Here is a 20,278-nt window from a genome sequence, read left to right on the forward strand (position 1 = left end):
TTCACCATGAACCTTCATGTATATTCCGTATCTAGATCCCTATAGAGATACGTAGTGACCACTTTTGTAAGCTGCATGTTCAGTTATTCGGAAACTACCAAACAGACAAGGTAGTGGAGTGCAGTGACATCCACTACGTGAGAATATGTCTCATCGTAGTCAATTCCAGGGCGTTTTGTGAGAACCCTTGCGCCATAAGGTGAGATTACCATCTCTTTTTCTCACTACGCTTTCTAACGAAGACCCATTAGTCAACAGGTTTTATATTAGGAGATGTTGGCATCTCTAGCTCGAAAACCTTCCTCTTCGTTAGAGAATCCATCTTAACCTGGATCGCATCTTTCCATTTAGGCAAAAAACTCTCTACGTTGGCATTCATTCATTAACGGAGCGTGGTTCGATATCATCTGACTCAACAAACTCATGCGCAACGAAATACGCAACTACATCATCAATTATGATGGAGTTTTTATCCCACGTCTCATGTACACTAGTGTAAGTTTCATAGAGCTCTTTATTCTCAGGAATAGGTTCTGACATTGAGGCGTCCCCCAACGATAACCATAACCCGGAAGATTCTCATGAGACGGATTTTGAGTCTTGATGATCAAAGGATTGGAATGTGCCAAAGTATCCTTCGAACCCACGGGCCTCCCACGCATCCTAGCTGGGGCCATGAACTGTAACGCCAGAGTGCCACTTTCTTTGGCATTGGCGCCATGCCTACCTCCATGTAAGGTGGCGCTACGTCCTCTCGTAGGGACGTCCTTCCTTGCAGGCATGTTTGCAGCATATTTGTGTGATCTCTTCACTTTAACAGGGATCGAGATGAGACATAGTGGGGACAGACTACGACAATTCCTGTCGTTCCTGTTGAACATTCGTGTTCTTATCTCCCCCTAACGACGAGAAGACTGTCTCATCAAAGTGACAACCCGCAAATCTAGCGGTAAAGAGATCGCCTTGGAAGGGCATTAAGAGGCGGACGATTGTTGGAGTCCTAAATCCAACGTAGTTGCCCATTCGTCTATAAGGACCCATCATAGAGCGCTGTGGCGGCGCGATTGGCACATAAATGGCTCACTCAAATGTGCGTAAGTACAAAATACGTGTACCCAGTCACTAGCTGTAACGCAGAAGTACATTGAGTGGCGGTAGGTCATAGACGAATTAGCATAGCTGCATGTGATATTGCATCACCCCAAGCAGATATAAGGAGGTTGGTGCGCATTACCAATGTCCGGACTACCATCGTAGTCGTTTCCGCGAGACCAATTGGGTGTGTACATGGGAATGTGATGTCCAACATCAAGCCCATTGCAATATCCATCGAAAGTCTTTCGATGTAAACTCTCTAGCATAGTCAAATCCAATTGACTAAATAGGATGATTCGAGGAGTGAGCCCGTTGTTGTATGATATGTGCTAGGAGTGTAGCATAAGCAACATTACAAGTGGACAATGGCACAACACGTGACCAGTGTGTTTGCATGTCAACCAACATCATGAGATATTTAAACGTCCGCAAGTTGGTTGAATCAATCCACAAAATCCCTACGGATTCTTTGTGAGAACAGAATGAGTAATGTCATATCCTTTGCATAGGACGGTCTCAGTCCTAATTTCCCTAAGGAACAGGCTTTAGTAAAACGAGTGAGAGGCTTTAGAAGCAACCAATGAGAATTTTGGTTAGGCCTGAGCGTTTGAAACGCTATTTTGAAACAAGTTGGTGATTGCAGCATCACCTAGGGCGCCATCACCATGATGGACGCCATCCATGGAGTCATGGATAGGGACTACGCCAGCCCTAGGCTGGTGGTGGACAGAGGCGGTGCCCTAGGCAGCAGCGTCGGTCACACTTAGTCTAGAAATCAACTTGTGATTCATGCTTCGTTTCGCTAGAAAGAAATGATGTCCATGTGAAGTCTTTTGTAGACGGATCATCATATCATGACTAGGATGATCTATCCTGTCGTGACAAAGCCAATATGTGTCTAAATCCAAGAGATCTTCTCTAATAACTTTATTGGATTTAATAGCTCGAATAGTGACATAAAGTCCACTAGAGAGACACATAAACTTCTCTAAGATGCGTCTTTGTTCGCAATCATTAGAGGTAATGCAAAGGAACTCATTTCCGTTCTCTACATGCATTTTCACATGGAATTCGTTGGCTATTCATAGGTGTGATTTTCCCTATGAGCGTAGAGAGCTTTTGAGACAATAATCAAGGTGCCTTTTGGCAAGGGGAACTTGGGCTATTCCATGTCCTTGAATTAATATTGATGGCCTAGCCATCGTAGTCACAAAGTAATATGCTTAGAATCAAAATTGAGTCATAATGAAAAGCACTCGAAATTTTATTCATAAGCCAACGGAGTACATCATTGTTTCTATGATCAAAGAAAATCTAATCCAATAAAAATTAATATGGCAATCGCCTTCATCTCTTGGAAAATAAGAAGACTTAATCAAAATCGCCAGTTTCTGGGTCTTGATCCTTGAAGTCTTCCACCCTTAGATCTAGATCGCCATCTTGATCTTCTTGTGCCATGTAATTCGCTTCCCTTGCTTCACGATACGTCTTGTATGCGTTTGCAACATTCTGGGGTGCGGTACATGTTTTGGCCCAATGTTCAGTTGATCCACATCGAAAACAAACATCATTATGGTCAGGCTCCCTTGATCGAGGCGCCATTGGGGCGCGATTTGGACGACCTATCCTCTTGGTGGCGTTACCACCATGGTCGGAGGCTCCCCCTCTCTCTCTCTTCACACGTTGACCTCTACGGTTCGGTGCACGCCTCTCTTGGCGATTTCCTTCCTCTTTAGGGGAAATATATGGACCAGAGTGTCCAGAATTGTCCTTATCCTTAGGGTTTCGCTCCTTGCGTCCTCCATTGGGGGTGCGACTATAGTTAGACTCCGGAATAGGCTTAGTTCCCACGGGTCTAGCATTATAGTTCTTCACAAGAATATTGTTGTGCTTTTCAGCTACGTTCATGGCGCCAATGAGCTCATGAAACCTTGTGATAAGTCCTGCATTTACATCAATCCGATAATTCTTTGAAATCATCAGTGCAGAGACGGGGAAGGTAGAGAGAGTCTTCTCGATCAACATCGTATCAGTTATGGCTTGGCCACAAAACTCCATCAGAGACTTGATACGAAGAGCTTCCGAGTTATAATCAAGCACAGACTTGAAATCACAAAAGCGGAGGCTATGCCATCGTACTTCTAAATCAGGAAGCAGGGAGTCACGAACGTTGCTAAATCGCTGCTCAAGTTCTACCCATAGCTTTCTTGGGTCTTCCTCATTGAGGTATTCATTTTGGAGCGCGTCATTCATGTGCCTTGTCATGAGAATTATGGCTCTAGCTTGTTTTGCTTCGAAAGCAGTAGCTTGCTCAATGGAGAGCACGTTCTGACCAGGCTCTTGGATGGCTCCCAGAAGTCCATCAGCCTTAAGATGTTGGTGCACATCTCGGACCCACCTATGGTATCCTGCGCCAGTTGTTTCTAGTGGAACGAAGTTCAACTTGTGCAGGTTACTCATCCTGAAAAACAACACAAGGTTAGAGTTAGTTTCGGAGCGAAAAGGCTACCACGAAAAACTATTAAATTTCTGAGCGTAGTCTCTTCCAAGAAAATCCGATTCCAAGAAGGGTTTTCGATTAGATCGAGACAACGATGTATTTGGTCGATCGTTTTCTTCTCAACAAACTCTAAGTTTGGAGGACTCTACAAGCTCCGAGCTTGGAGTGAGCACGAACCCCCACAGTTCGGCTTTTGGTCTCCCCTATGTAGAGAAAGGGGGGGTAGGAGAAGGGATGTTGGAAGTCCCCGAGAAAAGAAGAAGAAATAAAAAAAAAACTTCAAAAACGGGAACTTTTAGAAAAGTTTACCTTGAAAAATAGCCGGAAATCTTGACCGGAAAAGTCGTTGAAGATGGCCGGAAAAGTGGCCGGAAACTGGTGGCCGGAGCTAGGCAGGGTTGCTGCAGGGGCTGTGCAGGAGGTTTGCGGAGGCTGTGCAGGGGCTGGCAGGCAGATGCTCGGCAGGTGCTAGGCAGCTGTCGGCAGATGCAGGCACAAGGGTGCGCAGGTCTCGGCAGGTGTCGGCGGGGGCTATGCGGAGCTTTCGGCAGATGTCGACAGGGGCAGGCACAGGGGTGCGCAGGGTTCGGTAGGTGTCTCGGAAGCTCTCGGCAGGAGGCTTGCAGGGGCTGTCGGCAGGTCTCGGCAGATGCAGGCACAAGGCTCGGCAGATCTCGGCAGCTGCTCGGCAGGGCTCGCAGGGGCAGGCATAAGGCAGGCATAGGGCAGGGGCCGGTTCGATTTTTCCGACGGCCGGTTCAGGGGTTTTCCGGCCGGTTCCGGTGGTTCCGCCGCAGGTTTTGGGCTCCTTGGGAGTAGGGCTTCGATATGTGGGGCGGTGGTTGCAGGATTTTGGAGGTTACGAAATTAGGGTTTTCAGGGTTAGGGCTTCGTGCTGATAACGTGTTTTAGAGAAACTGAATTTAAGAGGAATTTGCTGTGTATTCTCATTGATAATAGGGGCCTCTTTATATAGAGGATTACAATGCATAGAATCTCAATCATACAAGGAAAGTAATTCTACATTGATTAGGATTCTAGATCCTTCTAATTAAATCCTATTACCACTAGGTCAAGTAACCTAGAGTTTGGGCTAAACACAAATTAGGTTTTCCTTGAACAATATATATATATATATATATATTTAATCAAATAAGGGATTAAGCGATGTTAGCTCCTTGGAGTCAAACAATGTAGGGCACAAGTCCCATCCTCGATCCTGAAACAGAGAGATTTGCCACACTCTAGGAACTCACTGCCCTCCCCCTATTTTTATTTTATTAATAACATGAAAAAGAAAATACAACCTAAAGAAGGAGGGGACATAAAATTACTTATCCCAAGAATGAGAAAGAAAGACAAAAGGAAGTGAAAAAATTGATAGTAAACCTTAATAGTTGAAAGATACTTGCGATTTGCAAACAATTGATATTGGTAGACGTAGAAGAAGTAAGGATGTTTGATAAGTTGATATTAGACTTGAGAGAAATGGAAATGAAGAAGAGTTAAGAGAGACCATCCGAGAGTGTAAAGTTGAAGTTTGTCTATAACCTACTTGGGACGACCTCGTATACGTACTATCAATTATTTTTTGTTTAACTATATGTATGTTTATATATTTATATATATATCATGTCCGATCACAAACGGACGTCCGCACTATCGCTAAAATGCGGACGTCGACACAGGAGGTCGGGGTTGCAGGTTTCTGGGCAGCGACCTCACCTGCAACTACAGGTTCTGGGCAGCGCTGCAAACCGGTCGCCGGCGACTCCACCCGACGGCAAACAGGCTTCGCAGACCCCTGGCCTCTGTCAGGTAAGCCGCGCCGCGCCGGGCCATCGACGCTTGATTGAGGCCAGAGGACCGACGTCCGCACTTTTTTTGGGTTGCGGACGTCCGCTCTCAAAAGGCTCTGTGTGTGTGTGTGTATTTGGGCTAGGCTTACGTTAAGTATGTGAACATTTCCCATTTTGGAAATAGGTCATTGGAATCACCATGGGGCCAGACGAAGATGTCGATAAAAATACTGGAGATGTTGCTCCATACATCCATTTTATAAATAACACTGAAATGCGCAGCAGTTAAGCATTGAGGATATCACCGAGCTAAAGACGGAAAAGAAAAGCTCTAAAGAGGCCTGTGATGTTTGATTACGAGGGTTCAAGGTCGTAAATCCAATTACATATGGGCAATAGAGAAAAACCAGAATGAACAAAGAAAATGATCAATGGACAAACTTGCCATAGGGATGTATAGAGCTGCCAAAGCAACAGATGGAGCCATTAGAGATTGAGATTTGCCATCATCGACTCTTAATGTTAGTCACTCAAAGAAATAGAAAACTCTTTTAAATTTTAAAAATTTTAATATATCTGTGTGTGTGTCTTCAGAGTTGTATGAGGCCAAAAAACATAAAAATAAAAGGTTAAGGATTTATACCATATTTTACATGGAAAAAGTCACAAACAATACCTAATTTTTTTTTTTTTTTGGCAATCAAAATAATTTATTAAATAAAAGAGATAGCACATAAGGGGAGGGACATGAAGCCAAGACCCTTTAGAGGAAACAATTAAATCAAAAGGAAACCAAACATAAGTAAGAAAAAGCAGAGCTGATTGAATCAAAAATCAAGACGCACAATCAGGAGAGTATTTCTCTCAACCGAGTCTTCTACAGCACCCTAGCCCCCTTCTCTAGCCTCTAACCTCTTTCTATCGCTTCCTCCTCTCCATGGCCTCCATAGATACTATCACAACAAGATTTGTTGCTCCTCTTGCTCTCGCAGCGAGTGGTAGCGCACCGAATCTGGGAAATATTGGCGGTGGTCCTGTGTGCAGGTCCTCCCAATCTTTTCTACTTGGAAAACGTTTGATCCAGGGTGACAATGATGTGCCTCTTATCACTCTAAAGAAGAAGACTAGTAGACCGTTGGAAGTAAGAACAAGAGCCAACATCCCAGTAACTGCAATTGGAGGTTCAGTTTCTAGCCCTAGAGATAAGGGCAAAGGAAAGCCTTAGGCTTTCATAGTCTCTTATCTACCACTTGAAATTGGGTTGTCTATTACTTTCTTCTTAGTTTACTCTAGTTGTACACCAATTGAGGTCTCTAAGCGACTAGATTTACTTTTCAAAGAGGGGTTAGTAGTAAGGACTTGATTTCTTGTTGTTTAGGCTGAGCATATGTGTTAACAGTGCAGGTCACCTGTCTTTTACTTGGCGGCTTGTGCCATTTAGTTATTTTGGTATGAGACAGTATCTGAGGTACGTGCCTTCTGGCCATGGATAAGTAATGAAGTTCACTATTTTCTCAAAAAAGATCAAGACACACAACGGGCGTTCGATTATGGGTAGGGTAAGGATCTCGTGAATCTCTTTTGGTCTTCAATTTTTTATTTTGGGACTTTGAGAAAGACTTAAGAAGATTCTCATCTTTCCTCAACAGTACCCCAACTTAAAGTCATTCTACACTTTGGTACCTCATCTTCAAAATATATTACTTTTTTTTTTATCAAATAAATATATCACTTTAGTACCTCAACTTATTAATTATGCATAACATTCATACACGCTGTTAATAATACCGTCATCTCAAGTGTCATGTAACTTTCTGCCATAGGTATTTTTGTCCATTTATGTTTTTCCCACCAAAAATTCCATGAGAGAGGGTCTAAACTTCCTTTCTTTTTGCTGAAAATAAAATATGTCATCAAGGAAAATATTATATTTTGGTTTATGATCAACTTAAATTATTGTACTGCAAATTCTTCATCTTTTCTTAGTTATTGTATCCACTACTGTAATTCCAACAAACCGGTTCATCAGTGAATTAAAGAATTGGTAAGAATTTGGATGTTGTTCAATCTTGGTAGAGATATTTGATTGGATGAAGTTTCATTGGATTCTGTGCAGCAATTTTGGTTTGTGGTTTAATGTAGAAATGATGAATTTGTGATTTTTAATTGTGGGTCTTGTGTGTTTGATTGGATGGTTTTGAGTTGGGAGTCCGAGTTATTGAAATTTTGGAGTGAATTGATGAATTGGTAAGAATAGGAATGTTTCCTCCATATATTCTGCAGTTTGATTACAGACTGAAATTACTTATATACCTTTCACAATATAGGGAAAATGTCCATTTACCCAAATTTGAGCTACACTAACTCCATTTACCCAAACATCTTATATATAAGATTGCCCACTCACCCAACAAATTACATATTTTTTGCCCTAATACCCAATTGTTTATTTTTGCCCTCTCTCCCTTTGTCACTTAGAGAGAGAGACTTCACGGGACTCCGGCCGCTGGAATCTGGTCACCGGTCGCAGGAATCTGATCACCGGCCGCAGGAATCCAATCACCGGCGGCCTGTTTTATTGCCCACTAATAAACTTTTTATTAACCCCAATAATACCCAATAGACTTTTTATTGCCTCCTAATAAACTTTATTGTCTCATAATAAATTTTTTATTGCCCCCAATAAATTTTTTAGCAATAAAAAGTTTATTGGGGGTAATAAAAGTCTTTGGCGACCTCTTTGCGAACTTGCGACAACCTCCAGATCAAGTATTGTGGAAGTTGCTAAACAATTTTTGGATCTATGGTTGTTGTAGTTATTTGTATATTCTTTGAATATAGATCCATGGTTGTTTGGTTTCCTCAACAATGAAGAAGGATGCAACAAGTGTTTTTGTTGTTGTTTTTTTTTTTTATATATAATTTTTTTAATAAAAGTAATTATGAATTAACAGAGTGGGTTTTTGTTAAAAAGCAAATACCATGAGACTTTTGGTGGGAAAATATAAATGGACGAAAATAACTATGGCAGAAAGCTACATGACATTTGAGTTGATGGTAGAAAGCTACATGACATTTGAGTTGATGGTGTTATTAACGGCGTGTATGAATGTTATGCATAAGTAATAAGTTGAGGTACTAAAGTGATATATTTAGAAGATGACGTACCAAAGTGTAGAATGACTTTAAATTGAGGTACTATTTGTGAAATAAAAACCCAATATCTAGTATTCAATATCAATCATTAATTCACTTTGGTAAAAATTAAAATGATCCATCAAAACAAATAAATTGCAAAATGGATAGAGTACACTAGAAGATGTACTGTCTACTGCCCTCCCTTGATTCATTGGTCCTTAACTGTACAAGACTTCTTCTCCACAGCATAATTCATTTTTTTAAATAGAAAATGTACAATGGACTTCCTAAAAAGAGGTCCTTAGTTAAATTCAGAGAAACGGTACAAAAGAAATAAGTTTCGAACATGCATGCTCACTATCTTGTGCTTAATAATTTGATCTACGAAACAGGAAAAGTAGCTCCTAGTGACTAAGAGCAAGTGCACCGGTCTGGTTTTGACCGGGCACCACATGGGATTTGTTACGTGTTGATCGGGCAATTGCAAAAACTGTCCTCCACTGGTATGGTTTTAACCAGCCAAGTTTTGGCTTTTGATGACCGTAGCCAAAATAAAAGGCAAGCCCATGACTAATTATTTGACCTTTGTTGCCCAGCTGCCAGCTCGGCCCTTCATCAACGTGGCTGATGTCTGTAGCAAACAAGCAAAGAAACACGCGGAGGAGAGGATGCGTTGTGGGCACGCACGAATCAGAGACCGGGTGCAAAGCATTCGTTTGTCGCCTAGCGACAAGAGTTGGTACGCTGCTGTGACTCGTGGAAGGTAGCTGTTGGAATTCACCAAATTTGAAAGCAACGGTCCTTTGATCTGGGCCGTTGTTTTCAATTAAATGGTGGATCCGACTGTAATGGAATTAATACAAACCAAATTAAAATAAAAAAAATAAAAATTCAATGAAGTGAACAGTAAAATGAACAGTGCAAAGTGAACAGTCTTGACCGGTCGAGAAAAAAACGGGTGGAAACTCATGTCCAGTGGCAGTGAATAGTAACTTGACTGGTCGAATTCTTGACTTCTCGACTTTACCTTTTCTTGACTACGGGTGAACTTGCTCTAAACCCGTTACATTTTGATCTGCATTACTAGAAAGAAAAGGGTTCATTGTACATAATGTAGGAAAAAAATATAATCTAAAGCCAGTGCAATCTCAATGCATAATAGAGGCAAACCACAAAATGGAGCAAAAAAGAACAGGAAAGAAAAAGGGTGGGAGGGGAATCTTACACAGTTCCCTTCTCAATGACAAAGCTTATAAAGGCAAACCACAAAATGGAGCAAAAACATAAAAGGAAAGAAAAAGGGAGTCTTTCACAATTCCTTTTTAAAAACACTCCACACATTTTTTAGATCACAAAAAACACTTCACACATGAATTGTTTTTTCAAGCACATTTACAAAAGGGGGATGTGCAAGCATGGAAATGAGGAAAATTGGAGTGCGAAATCAATGGAAATTGTTTTATGCACCGACGGTTCAAGTGACCAAACACTTATAAGATAATCTTAACTCTTGATATTTATGATTCTTTTTTTTAATAATCGAAAAGTAAATTTGATGTAATCCAACCATCTATTCATGTTAGTGTAAATGCACGTTGGTGCTCTGAATCATTCCCCGAAAATCACCTCCTAAAAATAGTGGAAGACTGTTCTCCCACAGTTTACTTGCCCTTTTAACTTTTTCTTCAACTCATCAATCATCATCAGTATGTAGAGCCATTCTAGTAACAACAAAAAAGAAAAATGTCGGTAGATCTATTTTATCAAAATCAAATTGCTAGCCAAATTTAGTCAAATTTGCTCACCTAAGGAACAGTTTTAAGGGACTATGAGGGACAAATGCATCTCAACCACATGTATTAAATATAAAAGCAGAAATTATAACAACTTCAAACTGTGTATTTATTTTCAGCCATCAGATTCACTTGTTCCTCATAGTCTCTTAAAAACTGTCCATTAGATGAGCAGACATTTAAGAACACTATTACATGATTGAAAGAGATCTAAATAAATAAAGCATGAGGATGGGGACAAGATCTTGTACACCACTGGTGAAGGAGTATGTAGATTTTTTTTATCTTCTTTAGGGGCCTAAAAGGAGTATTTTAAGTGTGAGAATGATGGCATGAAGAAGACAGGCTCATTAATATACATGTACTCCTCCGCCGTCCAGACCTTCCTCTTAGGTATAACAGATTCATCCCATTGACCGTTAGTTGCTAGCCAAGTATAAATTTGGTAAAGACTACTTGTCTTCCATCCCCAAAGCATATCATTCCATTTTCTAGAAAGCTTTCTGCTAACTTGTGTAGGAATTGAGAGAGAGACTGTTCTCAAGGGTTTGATGGCAGAAAAGCCACATGCAGTTTGCATGCCACACCCGGCGCAAGGTCACATAAACCCAATGCTCAAACTAGCCAAACTGCTTCACTACAAAGGCTTTCATATAACCTTTGTCAACACAGAGTACAACCATAGACGCTGGCTTAAATCCCGAGGCCCTAACTCCGCTGATGGCCTCCCTTCCTTTCGATTTGAAACAATTCCAGATGGCCTCCCTCCAACTGATGCAAATGCTACACAACACATACCATCCTTATGTGAATCCACAAAGAAAAACTGCTTAGCTCCCTTCAGAGAACTTCTTTCAAAGCTGAATTCTTGTTCAAACAATATTATCCCTCAGGTAACTTGCATAGTGGCTGATGGTGTCATGAGCTACAGTCTAGACGCTGGTGAAGAACTGGGGATTCCGGTAGTTCTTTTCTGGACACCAAGTGCTTCTGGCTTCATGGGCTACCTTCAGTATCACCGACTCATCCAAGAGGGTCTCACTCCTCTCAAAGGTATTGATTTGATTAAATGAAAATCGAACTATTTTTATTTATAATCTGCATCAGATTAAAGTCAACTCACTAGTAACTTTCAATGTGCAGATTCCAGCTATTTGACAAACGGGTATTTGAATACTGTAATAGATTGGATACCAGGCATGAGAGGTATCCGTTTAAAGGACATCCCGAGCTTCATTAGGACAACAGACCCAGATGACATCATGCTGAATTTTCTTGTATATGAGACTGAACGATCTCAAAGAGCTTCTGCTATTATCTTGAACACGTTCTACGACTTAGAGCATGAAGTTCTTGATGCACTGTCAAGTCTGCTACCACCCATTTACACCATTGGACCTGTACATCTACAACTTCATCAGATCCCAGCAGATAGCGATTTGAAGTTGATAGAATCAAACCTATGGATAGAGGAAGCAGAGTGTCTTGACTGGCTTTACTTAAAAGAACAAAATTCTGTGGTATATGTCAATTTCGGAAGCATTACAGTCATGACAGCCGAGCAGCTAATTGAGTTTGCTTGGGGACTTGCAAACAGCAATAAGCCATTTCTCTGGGTCATAAGGCCTGACCTTGTTGCTGGGGAATCAGCTGTGCTTCCACCAGGGTTTCTAGAAGAAATTAAAGAAAGGGGCCTATTAGCAAGTTGGTGCCCCCAAGAACAAGTTTTGAGCCACCCAGCAATAGGAGGCTTCTTGACACATGGTGGATGGAACTCTACTATTGAAAGTGTGAGTGGTGGAGTGCCCATGATTTGTTGGCCTTTCTTTGCTGAGCAACAAATGAATTGTATGTACTGTTGCAAAGAATGGGGCATAGGCATGGAGATAGAGGATGAAGTCAAGAGAAATTACATAGAAGGGCTTGTGAGAAAGTTGATGGAGGGAGAGGAAGGCAATGAGATGAGGAAGAAAGCCAAGGAATTGAAGAGGTTGGCAGAGGAGGCCTCTAGCGGTCCTAATGGGTTATCATTTTTGAATTTGGAGAAGCTGGTTAACCAGGTGCTTCAGTCTCCCAGAATTTAGAACGAGTGAATCCATGGGAAAAGATCATATTCCTTGTTGAGCAGTATCCTCTGTTTTTATGTATCAAAAAAAAAGAAGTATCCTCTGTTTTATTAATTTTTGAGCAGCTAGCTCACTCCAATGTTTCTATTTTCTCCAGAAAAACGCTCACTCCAATATGACATGGAAAATTTCTTTAATCACATATTCCAACTACAATTCTAAAAAGAACATCATATCCAAACAAATTTTTTGTAACGAAGTAACAAACCAAAATCCTCACTTGAAACAATGAATACGTATCACCCAAAAAAAAAGTATCCTCTGTTTTATTTAAGAGCAGCTAGCTCACTCAAATATGAGATGGAAAATCCCCTTAATCTCATATTCCAACTGTAATTCTACGAAGAACATCATATCCAAATTGTTTGTAACAAACCAAAATCCTCACTCGAAACTAACAATTCGCACAAATATATCGACAAGTTTACTGGTTCTGTGTCCAGGAACTAGTCATCATATATGTTAATGCTTAAAGTTCAGCGGTAGCTAAACCTTTATTAACGTCGATCAGATGGGCGGACCGCTACCTGTGATACTCAGAGTTTCCGCTACCTGTCAAGTGAAATACAGAGGGTGTCAGAGGGAGACCGCGCTGGGCGGTCTTCACTTCTCTGATGCCTAAGTTAGTCAATGTATTTGTGTTGACAAAGTAACAGTAGGTAAGTATTAATTGCGTAATTAATGAGGAGAGAGGAGATGACCTTTTATGGGTGAGGAGAGAACTGATATGCTTCAGTCCCCAGCTTCTGGAGCTTCTGATGCTGTCTTGGCGTGGCGCGTGGCGGCGCGTCAGCAGTGATCTGGGGCTCGGGCGGTAGCCTGCTTGGCTATGTTCCCGTAGGTCACTCCTTTGGCGGGAGTTGGTACCGCTAGTGGTCGCATGAGCGTGACTCGTTATAGCTAATTATGCTTGCAAATGTCTATGTAAGTACAATATAGAACCATTTAATCTCCATCTATGCAGTGGCAAAATATGTTTGTTGTTTTCAGGTATTTCATCTGGCCATGAATTTTTGGTACTAGCAACTGCTGTAAAATTCTATAGGTTTTGGGATCACAGAAAGATGTCTTTGGAGGGTCTTGAATCCTGTTTTCTCCCTGTATGACAAAAGAAAGGAAAGGGTGTATATGGCATGAGAAGGTCAAGAGAAAGGAATATAAAAACATTGTTGGCAGCTCAAAAGCCTTATCTTCTGAACATCGAAAGCTATGTGCTGATATGACCAGTAGTTTTTAATCTTAACCTTCATATTCTCTCTTTGAAAATGTGCAAGGCTAAGATTAAAATATGAGGGAATATACTCAATGAAAAGTAGTGGATGGTGGCCACACGGCTAAAAAACTGGTAAGAAGAACTCTGTATCCCAGAGGAGGGGGAGAGAGAGAGAGAGAGAGAGAAAGAGGAAATGGATTGCATTGCCTTAACGTCGCAGAAGCCACATGCAGTCTGCATCCCATTCCCAGCTCAAGGCCACATAAACCCAATGCTAAAATTGGCTAAACTCCTCCACTTCAAAGGTTTTCATATAACCTTTGTCAACACAGAGTTCATACATAAACGCCTGCTGAAATCTCAAGGTCCAAATTCTCTTGATGGTTTCCCTTCCTTTAGATTCGAGACAATTCCAGATGGTCTTCCTCCAACTGATGCGAATGTTGCCACCCAACACATGCCATCGCTATGCGAATCCACAAGGAAAAACTGCCTAGCACCCTTCAGAGACCTTCTTTTGAAGCTCAATTCTTCACCAAATTCGCCTCCAGTAACCTGCATAGTTGCTGATGGTATCATGAACTTCACTCTTGATGCAGCCCAAGAACTAGGCCTTCCTGAAGTTATTTTCTGGACAACAAGTGCCTGTGGTTTCATGGGCTACCTTCAATATCGCAATCTCATTGAAAAGGGTTTAGTTCCTCTTAAAGGTATTGAACTATTGAACACTAATTATAAAAAGAGAGGATATCACTACTTGATGAAATCTCTTTTGGTTTTACAAAAAAAAAAGTGGATATTATGCAGCTAGTGACATATTATTGATTTTACACAGATTTGCAAATGACTTTAAATCTCTGATCACAGGACATTTGGAAAAGTTAATATTGTTATTAACCTGCTTGTTTTAACTTGTTCTAAATCTTTTGCATTTGAAATGTTGACTCACTTCAATAGTATTATGTTCTTTGTTGACTTGCAGACGACAGTTATTTCACAAATGGGTATTTGGATACAGTAATAGATTGGATTCCAGGAATGAAAGGAATCCAATTGAAGGATATCCCAACCTTCATTAGAACCACTGACCCAAATGACCCCATTCTGCACGTGATTTTGCACGATACAGAACGAGTTCAAAGAGCTTCTGCTATCATTTTGAATACGTTTGATGCCTTAGAGCACGAAGTTCTCGAGGCAATTTCGCATTTGCTACCACCTATATACTCCATTGGACCCCTGTACCTACAACTTAATCAGATACCAGCTGAAGATAACACCTTCAAGTTAACTGGAGCAAGTCTATGGAGAGAAGAACCAGACTGTTTTGAATGGCTTGACTCTAAAGAACCTAGTTCTGTGATTTATGTCAACTTTGGAAGCAGCACAGTCATGACAGATGAGCAGCTAATTGAATTCACTTGGGGCCTTGCAGCAACACCTTTTTTTGGGTCATTAGGCCTAACCTTGTTGGGGGAGAATCACCTGTGGTACCACCAGAGTTTATAGAACAGACTAAAGACAGGGGTCTACTGGCAAGCTGGTGCTGTCAAGGACAAGTCTTGAGCCATCCAGCTATAGGAGGGTTCTTGACGCATAGTGGGTGGAACTCAACCATTGAAAGTGTGTGCGGTGGAGTGCCGATGATCTGTTGGCCCTTCAATGGCGAGCAACAAACCAACTGTAGGTACTGTTGCAAAGAATGGGGCATAGGCATGGAGATGGAGGGTGATGTTAAAAGAAACTACATAGAAAGCCTTGTGAGGAAGTTAATGCAGGAAAAGGAAGGAAAAGAGATGAGGAAGAAATCCATGGAATGGAAGAAGTTGGCAGAGAAGGCCATTACAGGTCCTCATGGATCATCTTTCTTGGATTTGGACAAAATGGTTAACCAGGTGCTGCTATCTCCAAGAGATTAGAATTGATGAAATGTACTACTTTTTTGTTTATTATAGTTCTAATCTACGATACTTTTTATCTTGATCATATCATTTTCTGTTCCTTGGTTGCGACTCTTTTATCATCTCCATGTAGCGCTAATCCTACTGGCATACATGTCTGAAGGAATATCAGTTTTTTATCCAATTCTAATTTAGGCAAAGCTCAGTTTTTGGTGGAAGACTTGGACTGGGAATATAGGATGTTTGGTTTAGATGAAGCAGAGCGGTGATAAAGCTAAGGAGGTTCCCATTAGCTAAAGCATTCCAAACTTTACTCCATCAACATTGATAGCCAAGCTTCTTCCTACTTCAAATTGTACAATTCCAATTTTCCCATACATAGTGTATTTGATAGCTTTTAAGGAACTCCATTTTCTTCTCTCCCTTAAAGTAGCATAGTAAATTTATCATTTTATCATTTGTAAACTTTTGACTCACCCAAAAAAAAAAATCAAGGTATAAAACATGGTGCATATCAGGAAGCATATAGGCACTAACACATATAGCAGCTTTTCATGTATTGGAATGAAGACTTCAAATACCTGATACTCAGTTTCAGGAACAACATATAGAGACTGGCCACCTTTCAAGACTCCAGGTTTCTCTGCATATCAGAAACAAAATTAAATCAAGAAAAAATAAAATTGGATATAATAGTCATAAAAATCAGAAAGAGCTCTAAACAGTCAAAAACCCAGTTGCAGATTTTGGGGTGAAGAAAAGATTGAAGACGATGAACATGAATGAGTAGGTTATTCAACCTCTGAGAAAATAAACAAAATAAAAATAACGCCGACGTGGCAATTTTGAGGCAAATTAATAAATTTTAAAAGTTTAAGGACAAAATATTGAAATTTGTAAAACTATGGGGGCATTGCTGAAAACTAAGCCAATTTCATAAACCCCAGAAACCCCTTCTATATTACTGTACACAGATAGAGCATTTTAGAGCAACGACGGGCGAGCAAAGAATGAGCGAAGCTGACTCATCTTCTCCACTCCTCCACGAAGCTCAGCTGCCCCTCTAAAGATCAAAAGCTCTCACTTTTTTTTCCCCCAATACTCTCTCCCTAGTTAGTCTTTATTGTCTTTTTGAGTATTGAGGTGTTAATTTGATTTTCAGTCACCTTAAGGTCCCGTTTGGTTGGCAAGAATGTCAAAATAGGAAAATGATTTATTTTCGGGAAAAATGAACCAACAGTCCCTCAACTATTGTGCACCGGCCAGTTTGATACTCCAACTCTCAATGGCATCAATGTGATACTTGAACCCATATTTCGCTATCAATGAGATACTTCCGTCAGATTTCGCTGACAGATCCGTTAGATGGGTGATGTGGCAAGCACGTGGGCCCCAAAAAAAAAGGCAAATGACTTAAATGACCCCAGACTCTACTAGACCTTGATTTCCCACCATTTTCCACATGGAATGACCACAATTCCCTCCATATTTGTACTATACCACACAAATTTCCATCAAATGAAAATATAATTTAATGGGGAGAATTGGTAAGCATTGAAAACACATGTAATGAGCAGAAATCTGACCAAACTTCCCATTCAATTATAACATCATGTCTTACAAAGGAGAAATTAAAATAGAGCGAAATAAAAATGTTCCATGATGCATAATTTGTCCAGCAACACTTAATACGCAACCTCAACTAAAACTGAAACAAAAGAGTTGACAGTGCTGCAACCAAAATACTCCAAAAATCAGAAATGTGAAGAAGTTCAAAGTCCTGCCCATTCAGAGGAAGTTTGACTTTGTTGCATAGGCTGGGATGACTTCTTATATGCACCCCTTGCAGCAGGATTTTGACTACTTTGAGTAGGAGGTTGCTGCACACTTTGTGAAGCTGAGGCACTTGTATTGACAGTAGAAGTACCACCAGCAGTTTCCTTCATCTTCTTCCAAGTCTTTCTTGACCTTATGATTTGGTCCTTCAAGTTAGAACACCCCTTTGGAAAAGATGCTCTCTTGGGCTACCAAAAATCAAAGACAAAGAAACAGGACAATCACCAAAAATGCCATTTCAATATCCGAAAATGCAGAAACAGGTAAAGCATTTTGGGAAGTGAAATTACAAGTTCAAGAACATAATCTCAAGTTCAATAAAGCACACATACATGCTGCAATTTAACATTCTACAAAGCATAATCAGTTCAACTTGTGTCATACCTTGTTGTTGGTTCTCTTCCTTTTGTTACTAGGATTTGCTCCATTAGATGAACCCTCTCCCTGTTGAAATTTACAAGAAACTGTTAGTGCACATACACAAAGTAAATGGAAGTTTGCTCCATAAAAAACCTCATTATTAAGGACTTACAGTTGCTGCTGCCTTAGTTGCCTTTGTGATTGGACAACCTAACTTGTTTTGTCCTTGTTGGCCACATACTCTACAAGACATTTTTATACCAATCTTAGGCAACTTCCCTTCTTTAGGTGCAGGTGGGGCTGTGGTCTGATTCCTCTCTCCTGGTTCCTTCACCCTTTTCATCTTAGGCCGACCAGGTTGCTGCTTGAAAAGTGGAGGTGCAATGGGGTAATCAACAGGTTCCCAATCCTCTTGGCCAGCAATAGGGTAGATTATGGGGTTGTAGGCCTCCATATAGGTTGAGGGCATAAGATAGTCATGACAATATAATGCAACTTCCTGTTTCTTGAACCTTAATGCACAGACGGCATGAACACAGGGTATCCCACTCAGCTGCCACCTCTTACAGGTGCAAGTATGGAGGCCCAGATCTACAGCATGCTTGCTGCCATGCTCTCCACAGCCAGTGATCTGGAATATGAACTCCCCAGCTCTATGTGCTCTGTATTCAGTTGCTCTCTGACCAATCTTGTCAATGATCTTCTTGATTCTTGGTCCAACCAAATCCTTCCACCTTTCACAAGCTACTCTTCTATTTGATTGCCTCACCATCATATCCATTCTAATCTTTTCTAACATTGTTAGGATAGGCTTATCTCTAGCTAGCAGAATGGCTGCATTGAAAGACTCGCAGAGGTTGTTGAGCAGTAGGTCACACCTAGACTCATCTTTGAAGTAAGCCCTAGACCATTTTGCTGGATTCTTGTCCTGAAACCAAGACCAAGCTCCCTCACTTAGCTCCCTCAGATCAGCCATATGCTTGTTGAACCACACCACAGTGCTTGATCTTGCTGCATTCCAAACCAATTGTTTTAGCCCCTCCCCCGGATGCTTGGCCTTGAAATTGTTATACAGTGCCTAACACAGTGTCTGTGTTCAGCATTTGGAAACCAACCTGCATATGTACAAGTCCATATTAAACCAGCAACAAAGGGTAACACTTATAAATCCCAAAATCGGAAATCATATAAACAAAGTAAATTCCAAATTAAACAGGCATTACCTGCAATTGCATTTCCCAGCCCTTTTTGCTTTTCTGTGATGAATGTGTAGCTGCTATCCCTTTCTATCTTCATATCGCATTTCAGTAGGTAAAGAAACCAGGTCCATGTTTCTTGGTTCTTAGCCTCAGCAATGGCATATGCAATTGGGAACATCCCATTGTTTGCATCTATGCCAACTGCTGCCAATAGCTGTCCAGGATGGTGCCCTTTTATGTGACACCCATCCAAACCAATTATAGGCCTGCAACCATTCATCCACCCATTCTTGCATGCTGCAAACCAAATTTACATCCTCTGAAATCTCCTTATGTCACCATCCATACAAGTCTTGATCTCCACAGTTGAACCTGGATTACTTCTCAGTAATTCCTTCCTGCAAGCAGCAAGGTTGTTGTACTGATCTATGTAGTGGCCTTCATTCATTCTTTTTGCTTTTCTCTTTGCTCTTGTTATGGTTTGAACACCCACATCCAGCTTGTATTTCTTCTCTATATGATTATGGATCCCAGCCCTTGACCAGTTCTCATCCACCAACAGATCGGCTTGTACCTCTTGGGCTATTCTGTTGTAATTCAAGAAGTGGCTTGTTTCCACAGGAGAACAAGTATGCTTGTTGTTTAAGGACCTGATGATCAAGGTTGGACCTTCACCATTTGAAGTACTTGCATACAATCTGAATGGGCAGTCCCATTGGCAGTTGACCTCAATTTTATGCTTTGAATGCTTCTCAAACCACAAACCCAGTTGGTTTCTGATTGCACACTCCTTAACAGCCTCCTTAAGTTGCTCTGAGTTTGGGAAAGCTAACCCTAACCTGAATTTGGGATTTCTCAAATCCACAGACCTGATCCAAGGTCTGATCTTCACTCCCTTGTTAATCTTCTTTGGAAGTGAATTCCCATCCTCATCTTCCTCTGTTTCATTGCCCTCTATACTCTCAAGATCATCAGAATCTCCATGGTCATCTGAACAGTAGCCTCCATACCCCATGTCATCAAATTCCTCAACAACCCTTGGCTGTGTGACATTTTCTTTAAAGTCTGCATCATCAAACTCATCATGCTCCAAATCAGCCTCCTTAAGTTGCTCTGAGTTTGGGAAAGCTAACCCCAACCTGAATTTGGGATTTCTCAAATCCACAGACCTGATCCAAGGTCTGATCTTCACTCCCTTGTTAATCTTCTTTGGAAGTGAATTCCCATCCTCATCTTCCTCTGTTTCACTGCCCTCTATACTCTCAAGATCATCAGAATCTCCATGGTCATCTGAACAGTAGCCTCCATACCCCATGTC

General features: G+C 41.0%; 2 protein-coding genes and 1 pseudogene across 2 annotated transcripts; 2 read left to right on the top strand and 1 right to left on the bottom strand.

The window, feature by feature from the left end:
• Positions 1-10,781: 10,781 nt before the first annotated feature.
• LOC112178906 ((R)-mandelonitrile beta-glucosyltransferase) lies at positions 10,782-12,544 on the top strand. The gene is made up of 2 exons (XM_024317177.2): positions 10,782-11,378; positions 11,469-12,544. The coding sequence occupies exons 1-2, from the start codon at positions 10,877-10,879 to the stop codon at positions 12,407-12,409; spliced, it is 1,443 nt and encodes a 480-aa protein (XP_024172945.1). The 5' UTR covers positions 10,782-10,876; the 3' UTR covers positions 12,410-12,544.
• Positions 12,545-13,769: 1,225 nt separating this feature from the next.
• Positions 13,770-15,645, top strand: LOC112178905 (annotated as a pseudogene).
• A 2,276-nt stretch (positions 15,646-17,921) lies between these two features.
• Positions 17,922-18,737, bottom strand: LOC121050708. The gene has a single exon (XM_040511581.1). The coding sequence runs from the start codon at positions 18,735-18,737 to the stop codon at positions 17,922-17,924; it is 816 nt and encodes a 271-aa protein (XP_040367515.1).
• Between the last annotated feature and the right edge of the window lie 1,541 nt (positions 18,738-20,278).

This window comes from Rosa chinensis, chromosome 7 (genome assembly GCF_002994745.2).
Source record: "Rosa chinensis cultivar Old Blush chromosome 7, RchiOBHm-V2, whole genome shotgun sequence".
NCBI lineage: Eukaryota > Viridiplantae > Streptophyta > Magnoliopsida > Rosales > Rosaceae > Rosa > Rosa chinensis.

Bases quoted from the DNA above. Each gene is read 5' to 3' on its own strand.
- LOC121050708 (XM_040511581.1), bottom strand. From the start codon at position 18,737: ATGGCTGATCTGAGGGAGCTAAGTGAGGGAGCTTGGTCTTGGTTTCAG.
- LOC112178906 (XM_024317177.2), top strand. From the start codon at position 10,877: ATGGCAGAAAAGCCACATGCAGTTTGCATGCCACACCCGGCGCAAGGT. The intron at 11,379-11,468 runs GTATTGATTTGA...TTCAATGTGCAG, and splicing joins GGGTCTCACTCCTCTCAAAG to ATTCCAGCTATTTGACAAAC.